The sequence below is a fragment of the Oculina patagonica genome, chromosome 6 (assembly GCF_052425735.1).
Source record: "Oculina patagonica isolate OP01 chromosome 6, crgOcupat, whole genome shotgun sequence".
NCBI lineage: Eukaryota > Metazoa > Cnidaria > Anthozoa > Scleractinia > Oculinidae > Oculina > Oculina patagonica.
In genome coordinates this window covers 32758228-32768169 of record NC_135763.1, presented here as the reverse complement: position 1 = coordinate 32768169, position 9942 = coordinate 32758228, and the positions used below count along the sequence as shown (strand labels likewise).

General features: G+C 40.9%; 1 protein-coding gene and 1 long non-coding RNA gene across 3 annotated transcripts in view; one reads left to right on the top strand and one right to left on the bottom strand.

Annotated features, from left to right (window-relative positions):
- The window catches only part of LOC144656658 (uncharacterized), a 523850-nt gene that overhangs the window by 423867 nt on the left and 90041 nt on the right, over positions 1 to 9942 (top strand). The gene's annotated exons all lie outside the window — the stretch shown is intronic.
- Positions 2075 to 9505, bottom strand: LOC144656638 (uncharacterized). 2 transcript variants are annotated; one of them, XM_078516886.1, is made up of 8 exons: positions 9261 to 9505; positions 8471 to 8728; positions 5218 to 7820; positions 4579 to 4706; positions 3909 to 4029; positions 3405 to 3487; positions 2692 to 2754; positions 2075 to 2458 (listed from the first exon to the last, which is right to left on the bottom strand). In XM_078516886.1, exons 1-7 carry the CDS (start codon positions 9370 to 9372, stop codon positions 2703 to 2705), a joined length of 3357 nt encoding a protein of 1118 aa, XP_078373012.1. In that variant the 5' UTR covers positions 9373 to 9505; the 3' UTR covers positions 2075 to 2458; positions 2692 to 2702. The 2 variants fall into 2 exon arrangements, with proteins under 2 accessions (XP_078373012.1, XP_078373011.1); XM_078516885.1 differs by having other exon boundaries at positions 2075 to 2754.

The window sequence follows — 9942 nt, the reverse complement described above, 5'->3', positions numbered from 1 at the left end:
CGAAAAGTAACGACCTTCCAGTTTAATAGCGACCTTAAATGCAACATGACTTGTTATGAGAAACAATCCCTGGAAACAATGGAAACAAGTTGTATCAAACGGGTCCGGTATTTGTTTTAGATATTTTAAAACTATTGATTGATTGTTGGGGATGGTCTTCGGAGGGCCAACAATTTTTTTTTACCGGGAGGGGCCATAATTTCTTGTTTAAACTTTTTCTCAACTAAGGACCCCTCCTGTTTTCTGCCCATCACCCCCACTCCACCGCGACAATAGGGATAACCTACTAACCGACTATTAGCAAACAAGCAATCTGATTGGCTACGCGAGTGCGATCAAATTTTCGTTTCCATAACACCGCAGCCGACTATTGGCAAACCGCGCAATCTGATTCACCTTGTAAGTTTGCCTAACCATCGGTCACTGGGTTACCGGTATGCTGATTAATAAATCGACCACACTTTTTATGGGCTACACCAGGGCGCTAAAAATGGTTACAACAACATGGCCGTATTCACAATAGGGTTGGAGTAGTGCTTCACTTTAAAACATTATTTCATCCAAATCAAGGCAGCTCCAGAAACGTAAAGCAGCGCAAAGTTTGTGTAAGATGTTCAATTTAATGGTCCGGTTGTTTTAAGGAATTCGTACGGTTAGTTTTTATGTAATTTAGAAAAACGTAAATTTGGCGACCTTCCTACATTTTGACGCAAATGGTGAGTTTATAGTATTTGCTCAAACTTTTTCATCGTTGTAAATAGCTGAATGTGATTTGGGGCTAACAAAACTGATGAATTGAACTTTCTTTGTATTCGGTTATGGTACTTTTGGGCGAAATGTGGAAGCGCTGGAGCGTTCCAAGCCTCGAAGTTTGCTCGAGATTAACTTTTTGATGATCAAATTGTATCGAGGTTTCTGTTCCGACGATTTCTCGGAAACTTGGAGAGTCATAATAAGATGTTATAATGAGCTAATTGCAGTAGTTTAAACGAAATCCTAGCGCTCAGTTTTCTGTAAATAGCAGTTTTATCCAAATAGGTGTGTTCAATAAAGTTAACATCGCGCAAACCTCACGATAATTACATCGACATATTGACGTGCGTATTATGCTTCGATAAATTTCGAGTAAAATGCGAAAGTTTGAAGGAAATCGAGTCAGAATTGGTGAAGTTATTAGAAATTTTTGACAGACATACAGCCCGTAATTTATTTCGATCGAGTCACCTTAAAACACGAGGTGCAACCGAGTGTTTTAGAAGCGCGACAAGTGTCACACCGCACAGTCACTGGAGAAGCATAAAAATAGGCGGGTGAAATCAAAATATTCGCTGAGTACCGGGGAGCCTAAATTTTCACTGGGTAGGGGAAAATAATCCACTGGGTCGGGTTCCACTGGGTCTGTTACAGAGGGATGTACCGTTTGAGGTAGCCTGCGTGCATACTTCTGCACAAACGAATGCCTCCCAGCAAAGTGCTAGCTTCTTTCTGTGAATTCAGTAAGCGGCCGGGCTGATCAGTCCTCCCTTGAAATTTAAAGCCGCGTTTACACGGGAAATTTGTGTGAATTTTTTTTTTTTTTTGGTGACAAATACATTTGATCGTAAAGATAACACAACAATTATTTGTCAGTAGGTCTGTCCGCAGTTCAATGTTTAGTGCGCCAGAAATGACCTTGGACAGCAGAGATACGCGCAAACAGTGCCCAGTGGGAGATTGGGGACCAGTTATGCTGACGACATTTGTCACAATTTATGTGACGAGTCGTCTACAAAAGCAATTTTTCGTAGGGGACAACTTTTATTTGTCACGCCAGCTTCTCAGCAAATATATTTGTCACATAAAATTGGCCAATTTTTCTCGTCTACACGAGCAAATAAAAAGAATTGTCACATCAAAATTCCTCCTGTAGGGGAAGTTGTGACTTTTATTTCAGTTCAGTGTTGCTGTACAATAAATATCGCCAATGCTGCGGGCACAATGGTGGTGATTGGCAGTATACACAGCATTCATTTTCCACTCAATGGAGGGGAAGGCCGGCTTGTGATAACGAGGGAAATGAGAAGAGCATACATACTAACTACATCACCATTTTTTATTTTTTTCATCTAATGAATTGTTTTAAGAACCTTGAAAAACTACAACTGTAACTTAACGTTTTGTTCAACACAACCCTGCATATATGAGCACAGGCAAAAAAATCTGAATGTTCAGTAAAATGTCCTTCAAACGTACCGGTATTTGCACTATCAACAAGCATGCAGCACTATGAAAGGTAAGATGAAGGCCATTTGTTGTAAATTATCTTGAATCTCTTTCGCCAGGCAACGGTTTTAACGCTTCTTTAGCCGATGAAATACTGTGACATGAAGAAATAGCGTATTTACACAAGACCTCAGCAGGAAGGAAAGACCAACTAACACATGCCCCGACCAGAAACATCAGTGGGGTCGGAAATATTAGGGGCCTACAGATCAGAGTACGAGTACGAGATCGAGTACGAGTACAACCTTTGAATTTCGATTCAGTTACGTTCCCAGAGCCCTCACTTCTCCTTGTTGCTGACCTGTTGAAAAGGAAACTACCAGTGCGAGATTACTGTAAAATGTGATAGTCAACAGCATACGCACAAGGTTTGAAAAGTCGTACTCGTACTTAATCTCGTACTCGTACCCTGATCTGAAGGTCCCTATCCTGTGCACGTTTCACTCAGGTGCAGGGCTGTACAGTGGGTGTCGACACACTGGGCAGGTGCGACTATAAATACAAAGAACAAACAAATATTAATTCTGTTTACAACAGTTCTGAAAATGTATTAGCCGGCTGACTCAGGATCAGCGGATCAGAATGGTTTCGAAGCTGGAAAAGAATGCATCAAAGCTAAGGTTTTTTTTTTGTCTAACACAGTTTTACAGTTTCTCCCTCTTTCCCCTTTTTTTTCCCCCCCTCCTCTTTTTTGGCTGGCCTTTCTTTTTACTGCGAGAGAGGGGCGCCCTACAGTTTGGCAGTTGGTTCTTAGTTGCTTTTCCTACCGGGCACTGGATTTTTACGCTATGTTGTAACAGCCCGGATAAGGTTACTACTTCCCTGTACAACAGACGATGAATGATGCACAACGAGAGACAGCCATCTTAAAGGCTTGTGGCTTAGAAATAAACCACCATCTTTTCCCACTGAGTTTCATCTTTTTACATCTTTTTAGTTGCCCACTGCGTTTTGATTTGTGATTAACTTAAAATTTTTTCAACATTCACTAGCCAAATGTTATAAATAGAAGTGTAGAGTGTTTTCCCTGCTAAATGAAAGTCACGAAATCTCTTCTAAGAATGGAGTTTTAGACAAAAATACAAGGAGAACATACAGTAACTGACTGAGTAAGAGTTGCATAGCATTTGAAGTGTACTTACATTCCATTCTGTATCATGGCGATGGCGCACTCTCGATGTACCTTGTGCGAACATGGTAAGATTTGACAGCCGCTGAACGCATCCTAAACAAAGCATACATGACAAAGTCAGCAGGCGTTTATTTTGCCGGGGGGCGGGTGTATGCGATGGGGCAAAATATTTAATGGCTCCTAACGTGGACAAAAAATCATTTTTGAATCGAAACCAAATCTGTTTTAGTTCTAGCCTCGGTAAAGTCTTTCAGTTGCCGGAAAGCGAGTTTCAGGCGGAAAATTATTTTTTGACGCGAATTTGAGTGGGTGTTTTTCATGCCGAAAGACAGCTCTCAATTAACGCGGAAGGGGCAGTTAAACCAAAGTCTTTCAGTTGCCAGAGTTTCAGGCAAAATTATTTTTTGACGCGAATTTGAGTGGGTGTTTTTCAGAAAGACAGCTCTCAATTAACGCGAAGGGGCAGTTAAACCACACAAAGACAAAAGTACCCTACTATCTTAAACCAACTCACCTCCAAGCAGATACAGCATTCATCGTGCCCAGAATCCGGTCTGCATTTATGTTTCCCTTCGAGACGTTTGTCCAGGCAAACGTTACACACCTCACAGTGGAATGATTTGTCCTTGTGGATTCTTACACGAGAAATACACAAATATTACATAACACAATGATATATACCTCAAATAAGTGGGAAATAGGATTAAAATCAGGGATTTAACGAACTGACATCAATCTTAAAAGGACAGAGTATTTCTGTGTAACCCTTCACCTCTTTCCTTAAACTATTAGCATCTTTTAAAGGAGATGACATATTGAAATCCATAATAATCACAAACACATAGACATACACTAACCAAGGGCCAAAGATTAACACTTTACAGAAAGCCCAAATTGTGGACAGAAGGGCATAATCAATTTCTGCGCATAAACAACAATCATAAAATAAACTTTAAGAAGAATAAAGAATGAATAGGAAAGAGAAATTGTCTTTACATGCACTGAATAACAAGAACAACTTAGAAGAAGTTGGTTTCACCATGAGTGAGGGACCTTAACAGATGATTTATCATAAAATAATTATTTTTAAACAAAGAATAATTATTTTGATACAAAGAAACACGTAGTTTTGTGTGCAATAGGCTTGCAGCTATATAATAGGAAAGATATTTTTTGTTTCTCACCGGCATATTCCGCATTTTTTACAGTGGTATGGATTCTTATCCACACTGGTGAAATGTTTACAGATGGAACAAAAATACGCCGACATCTGGGCTCCACAACTGCGGCATTTTCCACTGTCTTCACCAATCTACAAAGAAGAAGAGGCACAAATATTTAAATGTTTAGGAACAATCTACAGGTCTTTCTATTCATTAATTACCATTCATTAATTGTAGTTCTAGACTAAACAAACCTAGTTAGTTTTATTTCCAATCAATACCTTTCAATCACACCAATCTACCCTAGCTTGTAAACTATTTCGATTACAGCATAATATAGCACCAAAGTCACCAGAAGTGACGAAAGGTGTCTGTATTCACAGGCCACAATCCAACCAAACATTATTTTGTAAAATTTCCATGTATTTCATATTTTGGAAGTCAAACACATCTATACAAGTAGGTAGCACAAAAAAATGTCTGAACTCTGGCTTTATTTATGACCTCACTGTGCATGTGCTGTGGTGCATTTCTGATAAGAATTTGGTTAACCAACCCGAATTCCCCCTCCCCTCACCCCACCTCTCACCACCCCAGCTCCTTTACACCAGTTATAAATCAAAGCTAGGCATAAATTTGTTAACAAATTAAAACATTCACCTCTTGTTCATGTTGACAGAATGAGCACTTGAGGTGAGTCGCATGGCTTGCCTTTGCTTCTTCATTGTCGCATGCCTTGGAGTTGTTGTGGCAGCGATGGCATGAATAGAAGTGACTGCAACAAGGGAAGCGCACTCTACAATGTCTTTGGTAATGTTCACACAACCACTGTGAGCGGCCAGTAATTGCCTCTTGTTCCTGAGGCCACCTGCTGGCTTCCTCTAGCTCTCTAGCTTCCCTTTCTCTTCTCTTCCTTGCTCTCTGTTCTCTTATTTCACGTTCTTTTCTTTCTATTTCCCTTCCAAACTCTTCCCGTTCCTCTCTTTCCCTGAGCACTCTTTCAACCAAAGCACACGCCTCTTCAACACGTTGTTCTAAGGCAAGCAGCGAGTTGTCTGTGGATTCAACTGAGTCGGTACCAAAGTCTCTGTTTAACATTGAACCTCCAGTGTAAGCAGAAAGCAAAGAAGACCCTTCACCTTGTGGTGCAGGATTTGCGTCTGCGTTAGCACCAGCAACAAGCTGTGAAACTCTTGAACTATCAGAAGGCAAACCAGTCTCAGCTACCCGAGCACCAGAAGTGTTTAACACATTACTTCTTACACTGCCAAGTGCATACTGACTTGTTCTACTAGATTCTGCCTCTGATTCATGCCTGATATCAGCTCCATTGCTCCTAGCTACTGTCGGAGGTGGCAAGCCAGCACTTCCTAACTGTACATCTACTCGTGCAATGTTCCCTGTCGAAGCACTCTGTGCATTTTCGATAAGAACTTTTGCAGTAATGCTTGACTGATTTCCTAGTCCTGAATTTGCTGTCAAGGTTGTTTGCTGTTTTTTCGCGTTCTGAAGCCATATTGAAGTATTTCCATTAAAACCACTGTATCTTTGTGCGCCGACTAAAGGGGGTGGTAATGGAGGTTCTGCAGCTCCCATTAATGAGCCATTACCAAAATACGAGCCAGTCATTCCTGAATCAAAACGTTGATTTATTGGCTCTGATGTGTACAATCCCGATCCAACTTGCCCATTTAACGGTAAATGAGGTTCTCTGTCAAGATGTCCGATTCCTGAAGGTCTGCTAGTACCAAGTGGAAAGTCACTTTTAAATGAACTGTTAACTGAGGGATTGAAAGCACTGCTCGATGGAAAGTTACCATTGACTAAGCAATTGCTGCCTGTAAAATAGCTAGGTGAAGGTCCTGGTCCAAGTCCAGTTTGACCATAAGTTTGACAATTATAAGAGTAGCCACCCATTGCATTATGGCTATCATATACAGCACCAGGTACGGGAGGAAAGGGAAACTGCGGTGTGCTATGTACATCAGCTTGACATTCGCCAAAGTATGGCTTAGCTTTGTTACGTTCACTCAAGCTCATCATTCCATCCACATAGGAAGCTCCCTGGGATGAAGTTCCATTAGACAAGACTTTCTCCACACTTCCTTGGTGAAGACTTTCATGAAGGCCCTTGTCTTGAGAGTGTTTTGCTAAGAATGAATTAGCCACTCCATGAGTCACAGGTCCTGCAACCTCTTGTGGCACTAAGTCAACCAGTGAGGGTGCTAGTGGGGCCATTTTCACAGGGGGTCTGTCCCTTGGTCTAGCTCCTAAGCGCTCCCATTTATTTGATTGTGTGCTTACATCAGAGACCGAATGATCTACTGTGGAGTCTTTTCCAACACCACTGCGTGCACCAGACCAATTTTGTTCCACAGATATGTCTCCATCCGGAAGAGCATCTTTCATTAAGCCAGGCATGTGGCCTGAATTTGAGCGACTTCGCAGCCTGTTAGGACCATGAAGAGGACCACTGTCTACAACATCCTTTCCTACACCAGCAGCACACCTCGCCTCCAAATGAGGTGGTTTCATTGGACCATCGCAAACGTCACCAGAAGACTCCGAGACTTTCTCCATTCTACCACATGCTTCTGCAGTAACCATGCCTTCACTTTCACATTCATCTGTATCATTTGGAAACGGAGAACAATCCAAAATCTCCTCTTCGCTGCTTTTTGGGTTATGTGAACTATCACTTGAGCTTTCTCGATTCTTCACATCAGAAGGAAGATCTTGCATGACCCTCACTGCGCTAACACACACATCTTGTGAGGTGCATGAAGAGGAAGTTGAATCATCACTGAAGGATTGCACAATCATTTCAGAGCTAGCTGATAACTCAGATGAACTATCAGCTGTGGTAGAACTTTCATTTGACAGGAAACCACCATTAGATGAGGCAGGGAAGCGAGTGTGTTCTTCAGCACTGGACTCACTCTGTACGGATGAGTCGTCACAATCAGCATTCATAGTCAAGGCATCCATGTCACCTCCACTGTTTTCTGAGTTTCCACTGGACAAGTTGCAACCAGAGTCTGCTTCACTAGAGCTTGACACCCTGTCATTCTCTTCATTATCCTGCAGATGTAATCCATCTGAAGGTTCATTAGCTGCATCATCATGGCTTTTGGGCAATACATCCCGTTTTTCTTCTTCTGAATGGATGACTACTGATGGCAGTGATAAACTGGAGTCTTTACCTGGTGATTTCTTACATGGAATTCTATCCAACTTTCTCTCATCATTTGGACGATACCATGCTATAAATTAAGTGATCAAAAGTGAAATAAAAAAAAACATTAGAATCTTAAAGGTGCTATCTTTAGACAACCGCCATTGCAGCTTGTTTATGAATGAATAATCCCCCACTAACGCACGTAAAATTGTGACATGTAGAGTAAACAATCTTATGTAAACTGCATGTGGCAACATAAATTTACCTCTGGAATTTACCTCTGGGATTTTTGGGGAAGTTTGTCTTTTCACTGGTTGTTTAGGCATTGATATAATTCACGTTTTTTGAATTTTTACTTTTGTACAACCGATTATTAGTTTGCTTGCTTGACATCTTATTACAATTTTAGATTTATTCTTGTTGTCAAAATGTGAGAGGGATATGGGTGGTAGCCACCAAAAATGTTCTATAACTTGTACAAAATGTATCTTAATTGTGTGACAAACAATGCCCATTGGAGCATTAATCTGGTTACAGTATACTTAACGACTTGCTATGAGAAAGTTGTGGTACTGTTAACTATACATGTACGTCCCAGGCAACAGTTTTATTATCTTAATATACAGTTTAACTTGGCAACGATCTCATACCAAACAAAGTTGACTACTCTTGGTTCATTCATGTATTTACACTTTCACAGTTTAGTACACCTTGAGAGAAAACAGTTTTTCTTACCAGTTCCTGCACTGTCAGCTAAAGGAACATCAAGTTTCTCCAGAAGATCAAAACGTCGAATTCCTTGAAGTAGCTCTTTCACATGGGTCAATGACAATTTGCCTCTGATTTCCAATTCTTCGAACAGCTCAAAACCCTCCCTGATCTTGGCAAGTCGAACCCAACTGATATTAGGTTTGGCCAGGAACTTCATCTGCCCTAGCTCAGCTTCTGATAAGGAGTTTGAAATTTCCAGGAGTCTTTGTTGCAGTGCAAAACCTGCAGTAAAAATGGTAAAAACAAGTACTGTTTCAGATACAGTATGTTGCTGGTATACCCATTTGAATATTGCTAGGTGTTGTTTACCCATGATTGTATATAATTCTGATACTAAACCTGGGCTTCTGTGAGCATATACACTGCACATGTATTCTACGTCAGGCTAATGTAAAAATGGAATTTTTAAGTTTAAAAAAATGTTGGCCTTGTACATTTGGAAAGGAATAAGCATCTGGAACATTAATTTTCTATAAATCTTTAAGTTTTACAGTTAACAGGGAACATTGAAAGTCCCCGAAATATCCAGTAAAAATTATACAAAACAACCTCAAGAGTAGTCGCTTCTGTTTAGGACCTAATAAACTTTAATAGCCCATGGGCTTATAAGAAGGATTGATGTTTGAGAGCTTTATTTTGGGGGGGGAGGTATTATAAAATGCTTATTTTTGGTGGAGGGCGCACTTAACATCAGAATTTTATGTAGTCCTATTATGCAAATTATTAAGGAGCCCTTTATGTAAGTTTAGCTTACATGGCTCTTGTAGAGGACCTTCTCCACCAAGAAGTTTTCCTTCCATTCCAGGAAAGGCAAAAGTTCCACCACTGGCTGTGGAAGACTTGTTCTGCTCGCTCACATATTCCATGGATGACCGCAGAATTTTCTCACTGCGCTTCTCTCTACACTCAAGGAACTGCTGTCTTCCTACTTCAGCCTGTAGGTCCTGGAGTACTCTTTCACTCTGCTTCCACTTCTCCTCCAGCTGGCTATTTTGTTGCCTCAATTCATCACATTGATCCTGATAGAATGCAACATCACTTTGTAACTTTTTAATTAGGTTGTCAATGGAAATGGTTGCTTTTTCACTTCCCTGTAAAACTGTGGGAAAAGATGGGTCTGGAGTTCCCTGAGGTTCTGGTACAGTGTTGTGGCCTGGATGAACAGTCTGCGCACCATGTTTGTGATCTTCTGGAGTCCCTTCAACAGTATCTTCTAATGGCTCCACTTTTCTTGCTTTTGCATCAGGCAGTCTTCTTCTGGACCTGAACTTAAACCTTCTTCATAACTTGACATCATAACATGGCAACTTGGAGCATGTTGCCTCCAACAGATAACTGCTTGTCTTGTAAGGTCAAACCCGATTCACTGCAAACAAATGAAGCTGGTGACATACTTGAGGGGAAAACAGGTATCTCATCTGCAGGATCAGATGGGC